At 45.2% G+C, this 22,049-nt stretch overlaps 3 protein-coding genes and 1 pseudogene across 3 annotated transcripts; 1 reads left to right on the forward strand and 3 right to left on the reverse strand.

Annotated features, from left to right (window-relative positions):
* The first annotated feature begins 2,935 nt into the window (after positions 1–2,935).
* Positions 2,936–9,444, forward strand: LOC136511423 (cullin-1-like). The gene is made up of 18 exons (XM_066505486.1): positions 2,936–3,247; positions 3,379–3,478; positions 4,898–5,083; positions 5,172–5,219; positions 5,530–5,733; positions 5,819–5,896; positions 6,068–6,157; positions 6,252–6,332; positions 6,436–6,498; positions 6,791–6,826; positions 6,896–6,982; positions 7,069–7,218; positions 7,294–7,349; positions 7,485–7,767; positions 7,904–8,047; positions 8,134–8,352; positions 8,446–8,613; positions 9,035–9,444. The coding sequence occupies exons 1-18, from the start codon at positions 3,108–3,110 to the stop codon at positions 9,134–9,136; spliced, it is 2,235 nt and encodes a 744-aa protein (XP_066361583.1). The 5' UTR covers positions 2,936–3,107; the 3' UTR covers positions 9,137–9,444.
* A 1,625-nt stretch (positions 9,445–11,069) lies between these two features.
* Positions 11,070–12,547, reverse strand: LOC136510205 (phospholipase D alpha 1-like). The gene is made up of 2 exons (XM_066504745.1): positions 11,563–12,547; positions 11,070–11,449 (listed from the first exon to the last, which is right to left on the reverse strand). Exons 1-2 carry the CDS (start codon positions 12,545–12,547, stop codon positions 11,070–11,072), a joined length of 1,365 nt encoding a protein of 454 aa, XP_066360842.1.
* Positions 12,548–12,726: 179 nt separating this feature from the next.
* On the reverse strand, positions 12,727–15,209 carry LOC136514040 (uncharacterized; annotated as a pseudogene).
* Positions 15,210–19,000: 3,791 nt separating this feature from the next.
* On the reverse strand, positions 19,001–20,858 carry LOC136513072 (1-aminocyclopropane-1-carboxylate oxidase-like). Its single transcript, XM_066507069.1, has one exon. It carries the CDS (start codon positions 20,296–20,298, stop codon positions 19,354–19,356), a length of 945 nt encoding a protein of 314 aa, XP_066363166.1. The 5' UTR covers positions 20,299–20,858; the 3' UTR covers positions 19,001–19,353.
* Positions 20,859–22,049: the final 1,191 nt, after the last annotated feature.

Below are 22,049 nucleotides of genomic sequence, written 5' to 3' on the forward strand. Positions count from 1 at the left end.
AGGCCTAATGGTTCTTACCATGGTCGTATTTTACGTTCCCCTTGTAAGGCGCACGTATAAAAGTAGAGATGTGATTTTAACGCATTGGGGAGTTATGTGGTTGGATTAAACTTGAATCATATTCTAATTATTCATGTTTCATGAAAACTCATGTAATATTCATAATTGGCTAGAAACAGAACGTTGCGAACATCACGCTTAATGTCATGACCCAAACATGCCAATTTTTTCACAAGTATCGTGAGCATATTATTCCTTCATTTAAGTAAATTATAAATAGTCTAATTTCATTGCCATCCACTAACATTATTTTATAATATATTATTCCTTCGTTTAAGTAAAATATAAAATTGTCTAATTTCATTGCAACTTATTTGTAATTTTTGCAGCAAGCTAGCAATACACATGCGCCTTAGGCCTTTGCAGTAAACGAGCAAATCTGTCATTCAAATAGGGCTCAAGGCCACACAAGCTGTCACACATATCTCCTGAGGGCATTGCACCTGGATTCATATTAGTCAACGTCTGAGACATTCGAAAAGAAACCAAAAATTGAAAACGGACCGAAACCAAGAAACTCTCTGTGGCTTAAATATTAGGGTAAGATAAGACTAGTAAAATTACGACCTATCACATGCAGCAAGCAAACACTAAGATTAGCGAAACCTATCTAGAGATCGGTTAGACCGATTTAGAGCCCGTCCTTCACCACAAGGACTCGGCAACACCTCCCAGGAGGACTCGTTGGGGAAATACACACCTGAGGTTGTCATAAGGTCGGTAAGGCCACCTAAAACGCCGTGGGATCTCGCGGAGAGTTACAACGAACAACAAGAGATTGGAAAAAAAAGGCAAAAAAGGTTATAGTAGATGTAAAAAGTCGATTGAATGTTGGATTTCTTAATCAACCATGATCTTCTAATATATAAAGAAGGTGGTCTTATCTCAATAGGAAGCTAAGTCTAAATCGTAATCTTCACGTTTTCTACGCCAAAATAGGTCAAAAGGCGATTTGAAAAGTAATCGATGAGGACTCGAACAGGGAAAGGTTTCGTCGGGCTAGAGGAGGCTGGCTTCAGTAGGGCACGCAGGGGCCGTTTTTGTCAGGGCTGCGCAAGCCTGGCTAGTTGGCTGAGCAGAGAAATCGGTTTGGCCGGTTCTGCTGACCGGGCGCTAGTCTTCCTTGTCCTTTTTTGCCTCCTAGGCTTCAATGCGAGGTTCCAATATATTTTGATGAGTGTTTTATTGCCAGAAACATCACCACAACAAAGTACCTTTCATGCCTCAGTCAATTTTGGTCGTCAACAGCAGCGCTCGCCGCAAAAGGATTTTCTTAGTTCTTACACGTTGAGGATCAACTATTATTTGCATGCATTATTTACAAAAAAAAAGTCGAACGTGCTCTTTGCACGACATTCATTAAGCAGGGGTAGGAAAACTTAAAATACAAATGTTCCGCAGCAGTAATCAAAGGATTACTGAAGCCACACGGCCACTGGGCACCACGCGATTGTGATTACAGGGAAAATACGCTGCGACCTAGGGAGTACGACAACATCACATAAGCGCCAGCAGCGGTAGCAGATGCCTGTATCCCGCTAGGCACCACTCATTCGCCTCCTCCTGAATTAACAGCGCCAAACGACTTGGTGCAGCGGAAGTGCCATTGAAAGTCCTAGCATTCCGTTCCTTCCGAATGCTCCACCCGACGAGGAAGAAGAGGGAATCGAAGCCCTTGCGCAATTGCTTGTGCAGCAGCTTCCTAGTTCTCAGCCACCATTCCAACACTCTCTCCTCCTGAACGATCAGGACTTCCTGCAGCTGAAGCTTAGCCAGCAGAATGCTCCAAACTTCCTTGCTGAAGGGACAACCAAGAATGAGGTGGTCCATTGTTTCCGGCATCTGATCACAGATGATGCATGCATTCGAATCATGAAGTCCATGCCGATGACGTCGCTCCGCCGTCCAGCACCTGCCGTGCATGACCAGCCAGAAGAAGAATCGCACCCACGCCGCCGCCGCCGTCTTCCATATTTTCTTTGCGCCCAGTGGTCTCGAGGACCCGAGGAACATGGCCCCATAGGCCGATGCCGACGAGTAGGTTCTGTCCGTCGTGAACCTCCAGCAAAAGATGTCCGGCGAACCCGGCACAAGCTGCACGTCCTGCAGTAATCGCCAGACCGTCATGAATCCGGCGATCACCGGCACGGTGAAGGCTCCGGTGATGTGGCGCACCCATGCTCGACCATGCATTATTTACATGTTCTACTGATATCTTTTTCATGCTTGTGTGCAACTAAACCGCTAATATTTTGTTATATGATAATAAGATAACATTTTAGAGGAACTTTAAACATAATATATAGTACTTCATCATTCCAAAACATAGCTAGTTTTAGGTTGGTCCTATATAAGACAATGCTAAGCCTAACTAATTTTTTATTAAGATGAATTTTCTGTAGGCCCTGTTCGTTTCGTTGAAATTTGGCTTATGCTGATTTGTTGCGAGAGGAAAATATTGTTCGTTCGCGGAAAAGTACGGCTAAAGTAGTGTCGAAGAACAGGGTGTTATTATTATTATTAGATCAATTACTATTCAAAAATGAATTTTACTAATATATTTAGTTGGTGCTATGGTCAAGTGCAGCATAGTTTAACTTATAAATAAATCCAGAACTAGCTAAAATAAATAAATAAATAAATTACTAAACAGCTAACCCTATTTATTAGGAACCCGGATTGAAGTAGTAGTTTGATTTGATTTCATACAATGATCCACATCTAGCGCAAGGGTCGTCATCTGGGCCGTCCACCTCGCGATCGGACGACGGGGACGGAGTCTGAATCACACGGGATCTCCCCAACGAGGAGGGGGCCGCCGGCCGCCTGGAAGGCGGTCAGCCGCGGCGGTATACAACAGAACGGATCAGCCCAGCCCTCTCTCTTTACGCCCACGCGCTCGCCTCTCTCCTCCTCCCCCCGTTCCGCCTCTCGCGCTCGCCTCTAGAGGACCCCCGCCATCCTCCCCAGGCGCACCACCAAACCCCCAGCGGCGGCGCTAGGGTTTGCATCTCCGCGCGTCGGCACCGCAACCTCCGCCTGCGGCGATGGCGGGGCAGGAGCGTAGGACAATCGATCTGGAGGAGGGATGGGCGTTCATGCAGAAGGGCATCACCAAGCTGAAGAACATCCTCGAGGGCAAGCCCGAGCCGCAGTTCAGCTCCGAGGACTACATGATGCTTTACACGTACGTCTCCCTCCCCCCTCCCTCCTCCTCCTCCTCGCCGCCGTCGCCTTCGCGGCGGCGGCCGCTAGGGTTTCCCAACTCGATCCGTTTCGATCCGGTTCTGATCTAGGGTTTTGGTTCCCTTGTCGCAGGACGATATACAACATGTGCACGCAGAAGCCGCCACACGACTACTCGCAGCAGCTTTACGACAAGTATCGGGAGTCGTTCGAGGAGTACATCACCTCCATGGTGAGCCGCCTGTTCATATCCCTCTTGCTCATGTGAATGTCTGTCTTCGACCTAGATTGTTTTGTATCTGCGGCGTGGTATTAGGGTTAGATTTCCTACCCTGAGTATAATAAGGCAGTTTGGATGGTTTTTTTAGCTTTGGTGGATTAGCGCTTGTTTGGTTGATAGGTTGGGACGAGAACGGCCTTGGTGTATATGGGGATGTTCTCGTTTCCTTTTGGTTTTCTTCTAAATAATACAATGCTTGCCGATGACTAGTCAGGTTCATTCACTCTGTAGATGGACATTCTTTTCTGGGAAAAAAATGAGAGTTGTTTGTCATAGATGGTCGAACCCTTATACTATATAGAATTGGCCTGATCTGTTTGATTGTACTTTGTAAATGAACTAACCAAAACTTTTTTATGCTGCAAATATTGCAGTGGTAGCGCTCTCTTCCCCTTCTTTTGTCCATCTCTTGATTTGTACAGGATAATAAAATCTCTTTAAAATGATTGTAATCATCTTGATTAGGTGAAACAATTGGTCCAGCTACTTTATGTGCCTTTGTAACAATTCTGTGCCCATTTACTTGTACACTTGGGCCTGGTGTTCTGTTGGCTCCAGTAGATTCATTAGATGTCTTGTGATATCACTGTGGCTGTTTCCATTTGCTTTTTGTTGGAACTTGTAGTTTCTGTTTGATTGTAATTTCACTCAAGGGTAGACAGCAAACCAGGAGTGTTTCATTCATTCTGTATTTTGACTTTTTTTTGGGGGAAATTGAGAGTTGTTTGTCATAGATGGTCAACCATTATAATAATATATATAGAATTGTGCTGATCTGTTTGATTGTAATTTGTAAATGGAGTAATCAAAACTTTCTTTATGCTGCAAATATTGCAGTGGTAGCTTTCTTTTCCCCTTTCGTCCATCTCTTTTTTCTACAGGATAAGTTAAATCTCTTTAGTTTAATTGTAATAAGCATCTTGATTTGGTGGAACAATTGGCCCAGCTACTTCACAATCAATTCTGTGCCCATTCTTTGTACACTGCAGCTCATTTCTTATAGATCATGTAGAGAGTACCTTTTTGTATTCTTGCAGCACCTTTTAATGGACAGGAATTAGACACTAACCGATGCTATCTATGGCAGGAAGATAAATAATGGTTTGCATAATTAAGTACCCATGGATGCTAGTTTCAATTTGCAGGAGCTTTTCTGTAGCTTGCTAATTTATTGTTTGACGAGCATATTTGATTTGTAAAAGAAACTTGTATACCTCCCTTTAGCTGTAGTTGTTTTTATGACTGAGGTTGAACCCATGAGTCATGCCCTGATTTTGTATGACGCTTTAATCTAACTATGTTATTATGCTCTTCACTGTATTTGTACATTCACTTCTGAGAGCTTTCTCACTAAATTATAATTTCATGCAGGTACTACCTTCGTTAAGGGAGAAACATGATGAGTTTATGCTGAGGGAGCTAGTGCAAAGGTGGTCAAACCATAAAGTCATGGTTCGCTGGCTCTCACGTTTCTTTCATTACCTTGACCGGTACTTCATATCAAGGAGGTCACTTACCCCACTTAAAGATGTTGGCCTTACTTGCTTCCGAGAGTTGGTAAAACAACAGTTACTTAATTTCCAGCTTCTTTTTCACTCATGCTTTTTCAGTGCTTATGCCCTAATCAATTAAACTGTGGTAACAGATCTATCAAGAGATTAAAGGACAAGTTAAAGACGCAGTGATTGCTCTGGTGAGACCTTGCATCTCTTTGTGAATTAATGGTAGTATAAAATGGTTGGTTAACATATACTAGTTCCATTCTTTATTTGCTTGATGTTTGGACATTAATATGATCTCCAACATATGTTTTTGACCATATTTTTTTCTTCTAAGTTATACATGTTGGAATATATTGAAATATAGTAAGTACCAAATAAACTGCTATTCTCTCTTCCATGTGGGAAATCTTAAAACTTTTGTGCGCATTAGTGGCCAATTGTCTGATTGCATACATCCCTAAGCTTCATCTATTTGAGAACTGATATTTTTTCTTTTAACAGATAGACAAAGAACGTGAGGGTGAACAGATTGACCGGGCTCTGTTGAAGAATGTCTTGGATATTTTTGTCGAAATTGGGTTGGGTCAAATGGAGTGTTATGAGAATGACTTTGAAGATTTCTTGCTCAAGGATACTACAGAGTACTACTCTGTCAAGGCTCAAAGCTGGATTCTTGAGGACTCATGCCCAGATTACATGATTAAGGTACCTAGAGTTGAGAAGGTTTCTGTCTCTTTCTATCTGTATTTACGTGTGGCTATTTCTTAATGGCTGATGCTTCTTTGAAAAGGCTGAGGAGTGTTTGAAGCGGGAGAAGGAGCGAGTAGGTCACTATTTGCATATTAGCAGCGAACAAAAGTTGTTGGAGGTATGTGCAAAATCTTTCCTTTTCCAGTTTTGCAGTATTTCTTCAATTAATATTTTATTTGCAGCAAATATTTCAGTTTTGAATTCAGAATGTTGCTATGTCTTTCTTGAATAGTGCTCGACATATTTTCCCGTATGACCCTTACATTGTTGTAATCTTGAATTTCGACAGAAAGTGCAAAATGAATTGCTTGCTCAGTATGCAACCCCGCTGTTGGAGAAGGAGCATTCTGGATGTTCTGCTTTGCTTCGTGATGATAAGGTTGGATTGAAAACCTTATTATTATTATTATTATTATCTAATGAATGTCTTCCTAACAGTATTGAATATTTACTGCATCCCTCTATTACTGCAGGTTGAGGATCTTTCTAGGATGTACAGGCTCTTCTCCAAAATCACCCGCGGTCTGGAGCCTATATCTAACATGTTCAAAACGGTAATAATTTCCCTTGCAGGGTGCCTCTTTTCTTTTTTAGCTCACTCATTTTATTCCTTTGAACCATGATATTCAGTTCTGATTGAGTTATATTTGTCCGCAGCATGTTACAAATGAAGGCACAGCCTTGGTAAAGCAAGCAGAAGATTCTGCTAGTAATAAGAAGGTGCAGTGTTTCTTTAGCTGTTAAATTATTTATGTTACCTTTATGCACTTTTTGATTCATATATATAAACAGCAAAACCTCCACATTAATAGTTTGTAACAACCTTCATCTAACCTCTATTGTCAGGTTGCTAAGTAGTTCCCATTTCCCAGTCCTTTTCTTTACATTACCACTTTTGTATGCTTGATATTCTGCCACCTAGCTGTTTGATTCTTCTTGCTATATTTGATTTGATTAATTTTCTGATTTATCTTCCCTAAATTATTATTTTTACAATTCATTGCTTTTACAGCCAGAGAAGAAGGATATGGTTGGCATGCAGGAACAGGTGTGTATCTTGATCGCACTCTGCTTTTGTTGTGTGTTATGTTAGCTAACATTTATTCTTGTTTTTTAGGTCTTCGTGTGGAAAATCATCGAGCTGCATGACAAATATGTAGCTTATGTGACACAATGTTTCCAGGGACATACACTCTTCCATAAGGTCTTCAGCTGAAATATCTCATTTTCATTCTGCTGTAGCCATAATATTGCAAATGGTGTCTCATTCTCATATAATTCTTACCACAGGCACTTAAAGAGGCCTTTGAGGTCTTCTGTAACAAAGGTGTCTCTGGCAGTTCGAGTGCTGAGTTGTTGGCTACCTTCTGCGACAATATTCTGAAGAAAGGTTGCAGTGAGAAGCTCAGTGATGAAGCCATTGAAGATGCTCTTGAAAAGGTACATATTTTTTTTTCTTTTGCTGTTATTGATAAATTATGTGCCAGAGCTTTAATGATTGTGACTGGTTTCCAGGTGGTGAGATTGCTGGCATACATCAGTGATAAAGACTTATTTGCCGAGTTCTATAGGTGAGTGCTTGTTATCCTACATGGTATTATTAATGCTTGTGTAATTTAAAGAAAATGCTTTTTTGTCAAAGTGTGTAAGGAAATAGTGCCCTTTGCAACTTGGTTAAGTTTTTTAATATGTGAACCGGCTTACAGGAAGAAACTTGCAAGAAGATTACTTTTTGACAAAAGTGCTAATGACGAGCATGAGAGAAGTATTCTGACAAAGCTCAAGCAACAGTGCGGGGGGCAGTTTACTTCAAAAATGGAGGGCATGGTTACGGACCTTACTGTCGCTAGAGATCACCAGACTAAGTTTGAAGAGTTTGTAGCTGGACGTCCAGAGTTGAATCCTGGGATAGACTTGGCTGTTACTGTTTTGACAACGGGATTCTGGCCAAGCTACAAAACTTTTGACATAAACCTTCCTGCTGAGATGGTAAGTTAACTGTTCGATCACTTCAAGGGCACCAACCACTGCACTTGTATCATGGAGCATGTTAGCTCATTTCAAAAAAGCATGTTAGGTACATGTTTATGTTCTTTGAAATGACTTTATATATGTCTGCATCTAGGTGAAATGTGTAGAGGTTTTCAAGGAGTTCTATCAAACAAGAACAAAGCACAGGAAGCTGACATGGATTTATTCCTTGGGAACCTGCAACATCAATGCTAAGTTTGATACTAAACCTATTGAGCTCATTGTTACGACATATCAGGTAATCTTGGATCATTTCTGTATCACAATAAATGGTGCTATATTAACCTGTCTCATGTTTTTTTAACACGTGTCTTGTTTTGACAGGCTGCATTGCTACTGCTGTTCAATGGATCTGACAGGCTTAGTTATTCTGAGATTGTAACACAATTAAACCTGTCAGATGATGATGTAGTGCGCTTGCTCCATTCGCTTTCTTGTGCGAAATACAATATCCTTACCAAGGAACCGGCAAATAGATCAATCTCGCCAAATGATGTTTTTGAGTTCAATTCAAAATTTACTGACAGAATGAGAAGAATTAAGGTATTTCCCGTTTTCACTGTTCTTTTGCTGTTTCGTAAGACTTAGAGTTTAGTTGCTGTTATGCTAACATTTCATTTCGTTCACTCTTTCCAGATTCCACTCCCTCCTGTTGATGAGAAGAAAAAGGTTGTTGAAGATGTTGACAAAGACAGGAGGTATGCAATTGATGCATCAATTGTGCGCATTATGAAGAGCCGCAAAGTTATGGGTCATCAACAGCTGGTTGCTGAATGTGTTGAGCAGCTGAGCCGCATGTTTAAGGTACTGACAGTATATCTCCTAATCAAGAAGTTCTTCGTAGCTTAGTCCCTGTTACAATACCCGCACGACTGAACTTATTTTCTGCTGTCAGTTACAATTTTTATTTAGTTCTTGCATTAAGCGTATCAGTAATTCAGTTACAATTTTCTGCCCATGGTACGTTGGGTATCTGTTGTTGCATCAGAAGTAATTACGTACCCTTTTGGATTGAATTTGATATGATGTTATGGTTGCTCTTACATATGAATGTTAAACTGTCACATGTCCCAAACCAAGGGATAGGTTGTTAGGTTCAATCTACAAAGATAACTGTTAACTCGTCCGTGTCTGCGTAATCTAGGATAATCATATACGAAGAAAATTGGTTTTGCTACTTGTGTTGTATTCTGTCCATTTTCTTACTTGGGCCTGTGTGATACAGCCTGACTTCAAAGCCATAAAGAAGAGGATCGAGGATCTCATCACAAGGGACTACTTGGAGCGCGACAAGGACAACGCGAATATGTACAAATACCTTGCCTGATTGGTGGTTAGTGGCAAAGTCCAAAACAGCTCCCAGACTAGTGCGATACCACGGGGGTGGCCATCTCCTGCAAGGTCGTGGTGCGTCAACAACTTTACCATGATTTGCAGCGCGTTTTGGTGATTTGCGTGCTTATGGGTCCTGCCACAGCACGGGCTGCTCACATTTTGTAAATTGGTCGTTAAATAGGATAATCGTGTTGACCTACATTAGATATGATGATATGAGGAATATGAGAGGAACTTGTACTTGTCCGTGCCTTCTATGCCAATGCTTTATCTATATATCTGTATCACTGTTTCAGTTAACTGAGATGAGATGATGCTTGGAGTTGTTTTGCTATATGAAATGGTGGATACTATGGGAATTTGCAGTATCGGTTTGGGTCTGTATGCACCTGCTTTTGTTTTCTAGGTAGATGCGCGTATTCTGGCTTCGTTGTCAACTGTTGGTTTATGTGGAAGGCAGAGCGGCGCCAGGATTTCTGGAACTGCCCTTGCTGGCCACTGGCCTTTGTGGATTATTAAAGCGCTGTTTGGATAGATAGGGCTAGTTATTAGCCGGGGCAAAAAATTAAACCGGATTAGATAGATAGTTCAGCTAGTTGCTAGTTATGAGCCGGGGCAGCTAGTTGACTAACGGCAGTCACATTAGAAACTATGGGATATGGGATGGTTTTATACTTGCCGAGTTAGTCACTCTAGAAACTAACATTAGAAACGGTTTTATACTTGCCGAGTTAGTCACACTAGAAACCATGAGATGGTTACTTACTGAGTCAATTAGACATTATATACATAGAAACCATATTTTCCTAATAATGAATAGTTTCTTTAAAAATTAAAATTTGTCCAATCAAATGTCCTCTCTCTTGGCTAAGGTAGTCACGCTCTAGAAACTACGAGATGGTTTCATATTTACTGAGTGAAATAGACATTATATATAGAAATTATTTTCTCCAATAGTTTGGTTAAAGTTAATTTTGTCCATTAAATGTTTTCTTTCTCTTAGCATCCATCAATCGTAGCTTGATTCTTACGTAAGCATTGACCAATCACATTTATTTGTATCTTGATTCTATTTGTACCTTAATTCTTATGTAAGCATTGACCAATCACATCTATTCGTATTTTAGTTCTCGTGTAGACATAGTTTTTTCTATATAAGAAATGATTTCCTTCTCTATCTTTATTAACTACAATGCACATTAGCATTTTGTTTAGTTGGTACTAATTAATCAACATAGGAACCATCTACATTGCCATATTTGCATCTTGCTTAGTTGACATACTAATAAATGGACATAGGAACAATCTAGTTTCTGGGTTGAAAGTACCCTAACAACAACTAGTAAGAGGCTAGACTAAAAGATCAACCCACCTATTAGCCCATGTTTGAATGGGGCCCTAAGTGTTATTCATAATCCTTTGCTATAAGACGACGTAGTGGGAAAACCAGACGCCAAGATCCCCACGATGAGAGAATTATGTATTTGGCACTAAAACAAATCGATCTTTCATATTTGGCACTAGAAAATTTGAACTTCCTTATCTAGCATCGAGTTGAAATTTTCTTTCGTAAATGGTATTGCCGTCCATTTAGACCGCTAACGATGTCAAGTGGCTAGCAAAATAATATAAATGCCCTTGATTGTAGTAAAAGCCCATGGTGCTAAATAGGAAAAAAATAAATAGACAGGTTGTCAAATAAGAAAATCATAAATATCATAAATATACTTTGAACTAAAATGTGGATTTTTGATAATTGAAGACCGCAAATAAATAATTAATAAATTTCAAATTGGTAATAGCAGGTACAGATTATGCCCTCACTCTTCTTTTCATCTCAGCCATAGATCAAGGATGCACGGCTTAGGATGGCTGCGGGTTGAAATACGTAACTTATATTTTCAAGGTATTTATCTTTTAGTTTTCTAAAAAAAAAGCAGAGTATACGTCGTCATCGTAACATCATGGCTCAAGAGCAGAGCACACCGTGCATGGCTCGGCCGGCGGAGCACGCGGCCCGGGCAACGCGCGGAGTTCGCATCCTTGGCGTCGCGGGGAGCATGCAGCCGGGGAGCTCGCGGCCTGGGCGCGCGGTGCGCGGAGCACGCGGTCTTCGCGGAGCTCGCCCGACGTGCTGCTGCTGCTGCTGCTCCCCCGATGTCGTGCTGCTGCTGCTTCGCCTGCTGGTTCCTGGTCGCTAGGTAGCCCGGCTGGTACGCGCCCATCGCGATCTCGGTGTCGCGGCCGCCGTCCATGAAGCGCTGGTTGATGTTCGCCGAGCCCACGGTGATGTACTCGTCATCCACTGCATGCAAACGACCACCGGTCAGACAGAAACCATCATGATCATATTGGTTTGTTTTGTAATTCTAGACTAGATGAATCTGTAGCCTGTAGGTGTAGAATAAGTCACTGTACCTATCATGGTCTTGGCGTGGACATAGATCATGAAGCGCCTGGCCTGCTGCGCCCTCTCGTAATCGGTGTTGTGGTCCGGGTGCTCCGGCGGCATGTACTCGCCGGGGCTTGGCGCCTCGCCGTTGCCGAGGCAAAAGAAGGTGAGGTAGTCCCTGGGGTCGGCCTGGAGCCCCTTGGTGCGAATGGCCAGCGTGACGTCCGTGTACATCATCTCCATGGTGCGGCGCTGCCAGTCCAGGATGGCCTGCATGGAGCCGCTCTCCAGCACGCCCTCGGGCCACAGGGGCGCCACCACGTACATGCCGAACCGCTCGCCGGCCTGGATCTTGCTGACGATCTTGAGCGAGAGCTCCTTGGGGATAAGGTGCAGCGCGTTGATGTCCTCCACCGTCACGCCGTCGTTCTGCAGCCACGCGTAGGAGCTCCCCAGGAAGTATTGGTTCTCGATGTAGATGAAGTCCCGCGCCCACCGGATGGCGTGGATGTACGCGTCCTGGATGCTGCGCTCGATCACGTGGTCATTGCCACTCACCAGCCCCAGCGCCGCGGCCTCCCGCGGGGCGTCCGGGAACCCCGCCGCCGCGCCGTCGTCGATGGACCGGAACACTTGCACGTTCCACGACTCGGCGTCGCCGTGCGGGGCCGCCTCGCGCTCCGCCCACGCCTTGTTCAGCGCCACCGGCATGTTGTCGCCCTTGCCCTGCTTCTTCCACCTCTGCTCGAAGTTCTCCAGCACGTCCCACGCCGCGGGCCCCTCGACGCGGCAGTGGATGTCGTGCCACGGCTCCCTCGGCCCGCCCTTGCTGATGGACGCGCTGGGGAAGTTGGGCTGGTTGAAGGTATGCGCGGCCGATGAGCGTGGCGCCGATGGTGTCGTCGGCCTTGACGGTGAAGATGATGTTGCTGGCGTCGTGCGTGCAGTAGATGTGGAAGGACTCGTCCCACGAGTATAGAGGGGGCATTTTGGTACTTCCGAAAGAAACATGAGAGAAACGCAGTCAACTGACGGATGGATGTACTAAATGGACGGTAGTGTCATTTACAGAAGAAATTTTTAACTCGATGCCAAATAAGAAAGTTAAAAAATTTTAGTGCTAAATAAAGAAAATTGATTTGTTCCAATGCCAAATACAACCCCATACACAATACAACCAGTAAGTTCAGAGGGCTTGGGAAACAAAAAAATTCAAGGGAATTGCAACTGGCCTCAAATCTGGACATGCTTTTGCACGAACTTGTGTCCCTACAATCATCATTCAATCCTGCAACTGTCCTAACTTCAATTCGTTCTGCTCTGTCTTCTTTTTGAGTCTTTCTATATAAATAAATCCTAGAGAGCCGAGAGGTAGTCCACTAGAGACGCAACTCCTACACGAGCTGCTGTTTCAGCATTCCACCTAGCTGCTCAAGCGCTCGATCACGCCGGCGGCGGCGGCGGCAGCACGCACGGGTCGCCCACCGCGGGCTCCGCCCTGGACGCCTCGAGGAACCTGCGCTGCTTGTCGTCGGCGAGGCAGAGCAGCGACGCCTCGCAGGCCTCCTGCGCGTCGGGCGACGGCGGCGCCACGGGCCGGAAGTCCATGAGCCTTGCGTACTCGGTGAGCAGGTGCAGCATGTAGTTGTAGACGGCGTGCATGCGGAGGTCCTGCACGAGCCGCTGCCCGCGCCGGCCGACGCGCTCGGCCTCGCCCGGGTTCGCGTTGCCCCAGTCGACGGCGTCTCTGATGGACTCGCACATGCCCGGCGGCGGCGCCGCCGTCACCGGCCAGTAGTTCAGCCGGGGCTCCAGGCCCCGGCTGAAGAAGTCCTGGTACCGCGGCTCTATCAGCAGCGCCATGGAGCCGCACGACAGGATGTACTTGAGGCTGACCGACCACGCGAACCCTTCCGCGTAGATCTTGTACCGGTGCGTGCACTGCGACGAGAGCCTCGAGTGCTGGTACCCGGACTTGGCCTCGTCGGACCAGTTCTGCCGCATGATCTCGGCGCGCCAGAGCGCCGTGTCGTTGCACCCCAGCAGCGCCACCCGCAGCGGCGACGCCACGTCCGGGTTCCCGTTCCAGTACGCCGTCGGCACCCTGTCCGCCCATCTCGTCGCCCGAGCGCCGGATTTGATGCTCTTGAACTCCCTGTTCCATGGCTCGATGTTCGTCTCCGGCCTGCATTATATATGTCCATCGACCATCGCTATCAATCTTCTTGACACTTGATTCATTAATTAAAAAAAATCTTGACAGTGGATAGAAGGCATATATATAAATATGCCAATGATGCATCTCTTAGGCCCTCTGCAGTGTATAGCTTAAGTAGTGCCAAAAGAAGAGAGAGAAAATCTGAGCACCGCTCTATACACCGCAGCAGCCGATGCCAGTGCCTGGAATTTCTGGAGCGGTTCAAGTAGTTGCTCCGCTGCCAATTTCTGCCTTGTGAATTAAATAATCAAAGCTGGATGCTTTTGCCTATTACTCCGTACATCAGATGGATTGATGTAGTATTTTATATAGATGCTTTTTTCGTTTGTGGGACCAAGAGCGATGCTAGCACACTGTGGCTTGATGATGCTAGTTTCGATGATGTGTATCGAAAAAAATTTCAGGCACTGCTAGTACGCAGTGGAGGGCCTCACCAGCCCCAGAAGTACCAATCAGGGAAGGGGATGTCGAAGTGATCCCTGGTGGTGCAGTAGCGGAAGAGCGGCGGCGGCGGTTGGGAGGCAGGGTCGCCGTCGCCGTGCTCGGTGCGGTTGACGGCGGGGCGGTCCATGCAGTCGAACGTGAGGTCGACGTCGGGGACGCGCCCGGGGTACCGCCGCATCAGCTGCAGCAGGCTCCACACCGTGAAGAGCGCGCGGCTCTGCACGCACGCGTAGTAGAGGTCCACGTGCAGCCGCGTCCCGCCGCCCGTGATGGTGACGCGCATGGACGCGCCGCCGCGCCGCGTCGAGGAGTGCGCGCGTCACGCCCCGCCCCGCCCCGCGCCACGGCACCAGGTCCCGGTGGATCGCCGCGAAGTAGGCCGGGCACTGACGCCGCCCCGACGACGACGACGACGATGCGTTGGCTGGCTCGGGCTCCGGCGGAGGACGAGTCCGCGAGAGCGGCGGCAGGCAGGCGATGGAGGGCGCGCAGCGAAACGCGGCGCGCGCCGGTGGCCGGCCTTTGGCGTGCGGGAACGGGTGCCACGGCGTCGGCTCAAGGTTGTGGCCCAGCAGCGTCCGCGTCCGCGACACCGCTTCGTCGTACGCCTGCGCACACGAAAGAAAGAAACAAACCGCCCGCCGGCCACCGCCGTCAGCCACCACGGCAACGCAAGAAACACTTATTGGTCCCGGTCAACGTCGAAATGTAATAATCTTGTCAGCCGCCGTACCGAGTGGAGGACGGCGAGGACGATGACGGCGGAGGAGGCGGCGATGGCGGAGACAACGAGCGCCGACAGAGGCGGGTACCGCGCGGCTCGTCCTCCCCGGCCGCCGGCGGCGCCCTCCGCCGCCATGTACGTAGCCGGAGAAAAGCCTGCTCAGAGTGGACCACTGCACAGGGGGCGGCGGCCCTGCCTTTGTTTCGCGTGACAGATGTATGTGCTCGCTACTGATCCTCTCCTCTCCCCTAAAACACGTGCACGATTCTAGCGAATCTAAAACCAAATGCCGGTGAAATTAGTTCGAGTGCAAATCAATCCCTGCATTCAAATGTACTCATCCTAAATATTCGGATCTGAGGATTAATCATACATATTCGATCGATCGATGCACCCATCTTCTTTTTTTTTTGGCGAAATTGCGAGAAAGCCGGCACCCGTCTGCATGCATGCTGACCTGCATGGCTAGTTGCCTGGTGTGCTCCTCTGCGACCACGGCCATGGTCGCCGAGAACTCACCGGCCAAAGCCCAGCGGAATAGCGGAAGGACGAGGACGAATTACCGTGCAATTTCACAAGCTATTGTTTGCTACTTTTACGCTTGCTGAATTTTCGTGCAACGAACCAGTGTCCAGTGGTAGACTGGCAGCAGCCACCACATCGATGCATCTTGCCATGCATGGCCCTGTTCGTTTATCTTATAATCCGTTTTTTTTCAGATTGTTTTTTCAGCCAGAACAGTGCTTTTCTCTCATAACAAATCATCCAGAACAATATTTCGGCTTGTTTTTTCAGCGAAGCGAACGGCACCATTATTGGTCCCCATAGCTCTATTAGCTAGCTTTTATTTACAGTTTACAACACAGGCTAGGTTTACCTGGTCCTATCTGATCCGCGAGATTCTACTTCCATCCGAAAAAGATCAATTCTAGTTCTATTCTATTTTTATTTTTTTAAAAGTTTGACTATAATTATAGAAAATAGAAGAATATCAATATTTACAAGACAATATATGTATACTATACTTCGTCACGTATCTGATAACATTTATTTGGTATCATAAACATTGGTATATTTTTATGTAAATTCAGTGAATTTTAAAATGATTTGACTTGGTATACACATGCTAGAATTGTATTTTTTGACGAACAGAGAGGGGGTAAATTACTTGGTTTTTGAGACTAATTGTTTTTATGAGACTATGTTTGATGTTGAAATATGCCGAATTTTTGTGAGACAGAATTATCACTGATTCTATCTTTTGTGATAGAAGAAGATGAGGTCGATTTTTTAATAAATAAAGAAAGGAGAAGGTATTGATTCTTTTGATTAGACACTAGTCCTTCCGATAGCTGATATATTGCATTTGGGAGGGAACAAACTTTTTTTTTCAAGAGGGGACAATAGAGATGCTCAAACTACATTTATTTTTTGAGCAATGGTATTTATTCGTCCACCATACTTTCCTTATTAGTTATTAGCATAAACATGCCAAATTTGTTTTTATCTTAGCCCAATAAAAAGTTATCCCAGTACAGAATTAAATGTTACATTACTGGTAAATAAATAAATGTCCTAGAAAATCGAATAAAACCTTGTCATCTTTGCCGCACTTTTTCAGTATGGAAACAATATAATGAGAGACAGATGGATCTGGATTCTTGAGTTTTAAATTTTAATTAATGCAACGGCTATAAAAGTGACATGGGCATATTTGAGGATGATAATATTTGAGCGGATATACAGATGGTCCCTTCATTTATTTTATTTATTTATTGACAAGATTATTCATGTGACCCTAGTTCCTCAACTGAGATTTACTCCTACTTGCTAGTAGTTGACTAGTACATGATTCTTTGGGGATGCACTTTATGTTTCAAGTCCACATATGTAATACGATTAACAAATACCTGCAGTGAAAGAGAATTCCCTCTAGTGTGTCGTAAATGCAAGCAACGTACATTGCGACCTGTCGTTATCTATCCATGCTTGTTCTTTTTCCTCGAACCACGTTGGAGAGCTACGAGTTATTACATTTAAATAGGAGAAAATAAAAAGGAAAAAAAAAAAACAAGGGAGAGGCGCGAGGCACATTCCTAGAAACACCCTCGACAAGCTCCAACTCACATACCCACAGGCATGCCCATGACACATTATTGGTCTTGTAAACAAATATGCGTATGGTTTATGTTGTACTACAAAGGCCCTCTTTGCTAGTGCTCCCAGAGCTGATTCTCTGCCGAATCCAGTTAGAGCTCTGCCAAGCAGTTTTCAGAGAGAAGTGATTCTCTGTTGATTCTGTGAAGTGATTCTCTGAAATGAACTAAAAGGCTAGGAGCTGAAAAAATAGTTTCTCCTGATTCTGTGAAGTGATTCTCTATTGTATTTTTGAGAGTTTATGCTAATAAAAAATAAAAGAAATTTACTTTTAGACATAAAATCACTTCTCTCATAGAATCAGAATCAGATGAAGCTCTACCAGACGGCCCTTGTACTCTTGCTTGACATGCATTTGGTGTTTGCCTTTGCAACACGAAGTGCTCATCAAAGTGGACCCAAATGCAGGCCTTTTTTCCGCTAGCAGCATCCACGAGAGGGAGAGTGAGGTAGTGTTTAGTTCCCAAAATTTTGTAAAATTTTTTAAGATTCTTCATCACATCAAATCTTTAGACGCATGCATGAAGCATTAAATATAAAAAAAACTAATTACACAGTTTAGACGAAATTCACGAGACGAATCTTTTAAGCCTAATTAGATTATGATTGGACACTAATTATTAAATAACAACGAAAGTGCTACAATACCATTTCGCCAAAAATTTCGCAAGTAAATAAGCCCTGAGATGTGTGGGCAAGTGAGTGGCTGCCCTGCAGCGCCTTGTGTGCTCTTGTCTTGTCGCTGCAAGTGGCAAATGCAGTGTCGCCGTCGCCACACGGAATGAGTTGGACATGCACAAATGGTGGTCCATGAAGAGTTGACATGCTGGCCCATGCCATCATCGCTCAGAAGCTACTCCACTCCACTCTAAGGCCTTGTTTAGATGCAAAAAATTTTACAAAATGGCTACTGTAGCGTTTTCGTTGTTATTTGGCAAATAGTGTCCAATCATAGTCTAATTAGGCTTAAAAGATTCGTCTCGTGGATTTCGTCTAAACTGCGTAATTAGTTTTATTTTTTATTTATATTTAATGCTTCATGCATGCGTCTAAAGATTCGATGTGACGAGGAATGTGAAAAATTTTGCAAAATTTTTTGCAAACTAAACTGGACCTAAAAGTAACCTCGCTGCTCATCCAGTCATCCTCTCGTATGTAACGGCAAAGAGATACCTCTCTTAGTATGAATGCACTAGAAAAATGAATGACGCTTCTTCTTCCTTCTCCATATGCAGATATCTAAGATTGATAGATGGCTGAAGATCCGGGGAAATATGAGCTGAAAGCTACATCTTCTCTGAAAATGTCGAAACCAACTTAAAAGATATATTTCCATCACTACTCATATGTAAAGAAAGCTAGGATGCAAACTCACTTCTGATAAATTTATACGAAAATGGTGAATTTTAGGTACATGTGAATTAAAAGACTAAACCACTAGAATTTTGTCTTCTAGTGCACATGATATTCGTCATTTTAGTATGAACTTTTCTACGTTGAGTTTGCATCCCAACTTTGACATATGACTACATACGTGGAATTGTGGATGCATTATGGATGTGCTAAGCTTAAAATTATACCGAGTTGATTTTCATGTTTGCACGGAAAAAGTGGTTTCCACCACACATTTTTCCACGGATGTATGATGACAACTACCAATGAAATAAGTAGATATAGATTGACGTGGATAGAGGGGATCACATTTTGGCCCTGTTGGTGCCGCTCCGACTCCATCCGTCTCTGCTGGCGATTTCGACACCGGAGTCGAAAGAGTCGCACTAAACACGCATTCAAGGAGAAGCGCTTCTATCTGGGTGCTGAATAGAGGAGCTGGATCCATTTTATGCGTAAGGACAAGGAGTCACATTTTGATGCTACGGCCTCTTGGATAATCCGACGAAGGAACAGTGCACATGGAGTCTTACCAAACAACTCTTTATTGCATTTGAACAATGATGGTACAACACTTTTACATATAATCACTATCACATTAATTAAGTACATGAAAAAACCCAATACTTGGATGTGCATGTGCTTAATAAACTCTACACCAAAGACTTAACAAACCTTATATCTTTTCTATTGGATTAAAGCTTGACAAACTTATTGCTACAACAATATAGCATCATACCATGCCACTAAAGTTAAACACAGTGAAAAACCTGAAACGCTAACCCGTACTTATTATACTTATATATTATTATTTCTCCCGCTGTTATATCCAACAAATAAATTATAATTATTTATAATATATAATTGGTCCCTTTTTTTAATTTATGCCGCTGGAGATGACTTTGGCGCTGCCGCCTTGACGGCTTCAAACCTGGGCTCCTTGGCCTGGAACTTCTGCTTGGCATACACGTCCATGTAGTCCTCGAACACGTACTTGGGGTACGCCTCGCCGCCGCTGGTGGCCACCGCCGCCGGCGAGATGGTGGCCTCGTTGGCCGGGTTGTAGAAGGAGGCGATGGAGCGGCGGTTGCCGTCGCGCATGGGCAGCACGCGGTGCCAGGCGCTGCGGTACCGGCCGTTGCTGAGCACCTCGATCTGGTCGCCCGTGTTGACGACGATGGCGCCCGCGAGCGGCTGCACGTCGGTCCACTGGCCGTCCTTGAGCACCTCCAGGCCGCCGACCTTGTCGTCCTGGAACAGGAGGATGACGCCGCCGGCGTCGGTGTGCGCGCGCAGGCCCGTGATGAGGTCCGGGCGCGGGCACGGCGGGTAGTGGCTGACCTTGGTGCCGAAGAAGGGCTCGTGCTGGCCGTCACCGGAAAAGGCGGCCTTGACGGTGCCCCTGTCGAGGCCGAGGTTCTCGTCCATGGCCTCCATGACGCGCTCGGCCAGCTTCCGCAGCTCGGCGCGGTACTCGCGCATGGTCTCCTTGAACGCCGGTGGGTCGGACGGCCACTGGCAGCCGTCGTGGATGTAGAAGATGTCCTCCCAGTCCAGGTCGTCCACGGGCGCCACCTCCTCCCCGCGCCGCTCCGCGTCGACGAGCGCCTCCAGCGTGCGCACCGGCTCCGACGCCCTGAACCCGGCCTCCCGGAGGCGGTAGCACTCGGAGCACACCTTCTTGACGCGCTCCAGAAGCTCCAGCGGGATGCCGTGGTTCACGAGCTGGAAGAACCCCCACTCCTCGCAGCCATTGGCGATCTGCGCCAGCGTCTCCGCCCTCTCGGCGCCGTCCAGCTTGGAGAAGTCGATCACGGGAACCACCATTGTTAATTATGGCTTGGGAATTGAAGACGACGATCGAGTAGATAGATTGCTGTGAAGTGTTGTATGTACGCAGGTGTTGTAGGGAGCACTATCTAGTAGGGTTTTGTGATGCTTGAGTGAAGGCTAGCTAGCTTGGAGCTGATGACTTGAGATGGAGAGCTCGGCATGGATGGCGCCGTATATATAGTGAGCAAGCTCAACGCCTCAACCTACTGCCATGGATGAGGAGGAAGCTTCAATTCGGTCAACACAAGCATTACCTGTCCTGCCATGGCTACCTCTAGCTAAGGTGTGATGAAGCTTCTTGGGCATCGGCAGAGCCGCTGGATGCCTGTGGTGGCAACTTGTTCTTTGCGACCCTAATTCCAAATTCCGGATATGGCAGAGGATGTCCCTGTCAAGGGGACGAGCTACAGTAACATCAAGCATTCAATCATTGCCAGCAAAGCTTTGACTCGGTCAAGACAGGCATGAACGATGGTTCCTGTCCTACTTCGTGAGTTCGTTCACAGAGGGAGAGGGCTGGCAATGCAAAGAGCTAATTAACTAGCCAGCAGGGAAGATGATGACAACACACAAAAGATAATCAGAGAAACAAAAAGCAGATCACGTTGCAAAATCTACTACATCTATCTCCAAGCTTATTTGTTGGAATAATATCTCTTTATTAAGCGGTCTAATAAGCGCTACTACATATATCTTCAAGCTTATCTGTTGGAGTAATATCTCTTTATTAAGCGGTATAAGGGCTTTTAACGCTAATCCTCTGTTTAGCCATTAGTATGGTGGAACCTTCAAATAAGGGCTGCTTTGTATAGAATAAAGCAATGATTAAACGTATCACCGTGTAACATTTAAATAGGTTAAACGAGCACTTAGGCAAACATTGTTGTTAAATGAACGAAACATTTTAAAAAAAAGTAATCTCCCACTTCATCTCACAACTAAGTGCATGTTGGCAACTTAGGATAATTAAGGCCTCTTTATGGTTTAGCTGAAGCTTGAACCTAATGATTTCTTTGAATCTCAATCCTTTCTTTATGGACATGCTATGTACCAAAAACAAGTAAACATCATCCTTTATATTAGATGCTCCCTCATTCTAAATAAGTTATTTTGACCTTTTTAGATACATAGTTTTTACCATATATATCGACCTAGTGTATATCTAGAGTACATTATAGTATCTAAAAAAACTCAAAATGACTTACAATTTAGAAGAAGGGGGGAGAGGGGGGGTGTATTTAATACGAGCATCGATCCTTGCATTATTAGAAACCAACAATAATGAAACTTGTTGGATATCACTCTCTTGTGTTATCAGTGCCGACCCTAGGGGTGGGGCACGAGGTGCGACGGCCGAGGGCCCAATTAGAGGAGAGGCCCAAGTCCAAATATACAAACCCCCAGGTCCTATAGTCCATTAGACATTAGCAAACTAATGAGAAGAGAGACATAGAACTGGCCAGGTGGCCCAAAAAGACAAACATCGTCATTTCTTTTCTAGTTTCCTTTCCCCACGGCCCTCGGGTAGAAAGCAGGCGATGAGTCACGCTGCACACAGCACACTCTAATCGTGAGTTCGCGACGTGCGCCTTACACACGCAGAGCTAGTGAGCCGCGTTGCGCGAAGAGCTAGACTACCGGAGACACGGACACGTCGCACGAGGACGGCGACCAGGTAGGGCTCCACGATGACGACATCTTGATTCTTGGCTTCTTACGAATTGTAATCACCGATAAGTTGTTTA

The sequence above is a fragment of the Miscanthus floridulus genome, chromosome 16 (assembly GCF_019320115.1).
Source record: "Miscanthus floridulus cultivar M001 chromosome 16, ASM1932011v1, whole genome shotgun sequence".
NCBI lineage: Eukaryota > Viridiplantae > Streptophyta > Magnoliopsida > Poales > Poaceae > Miscanthus > Miscanthus floridulus.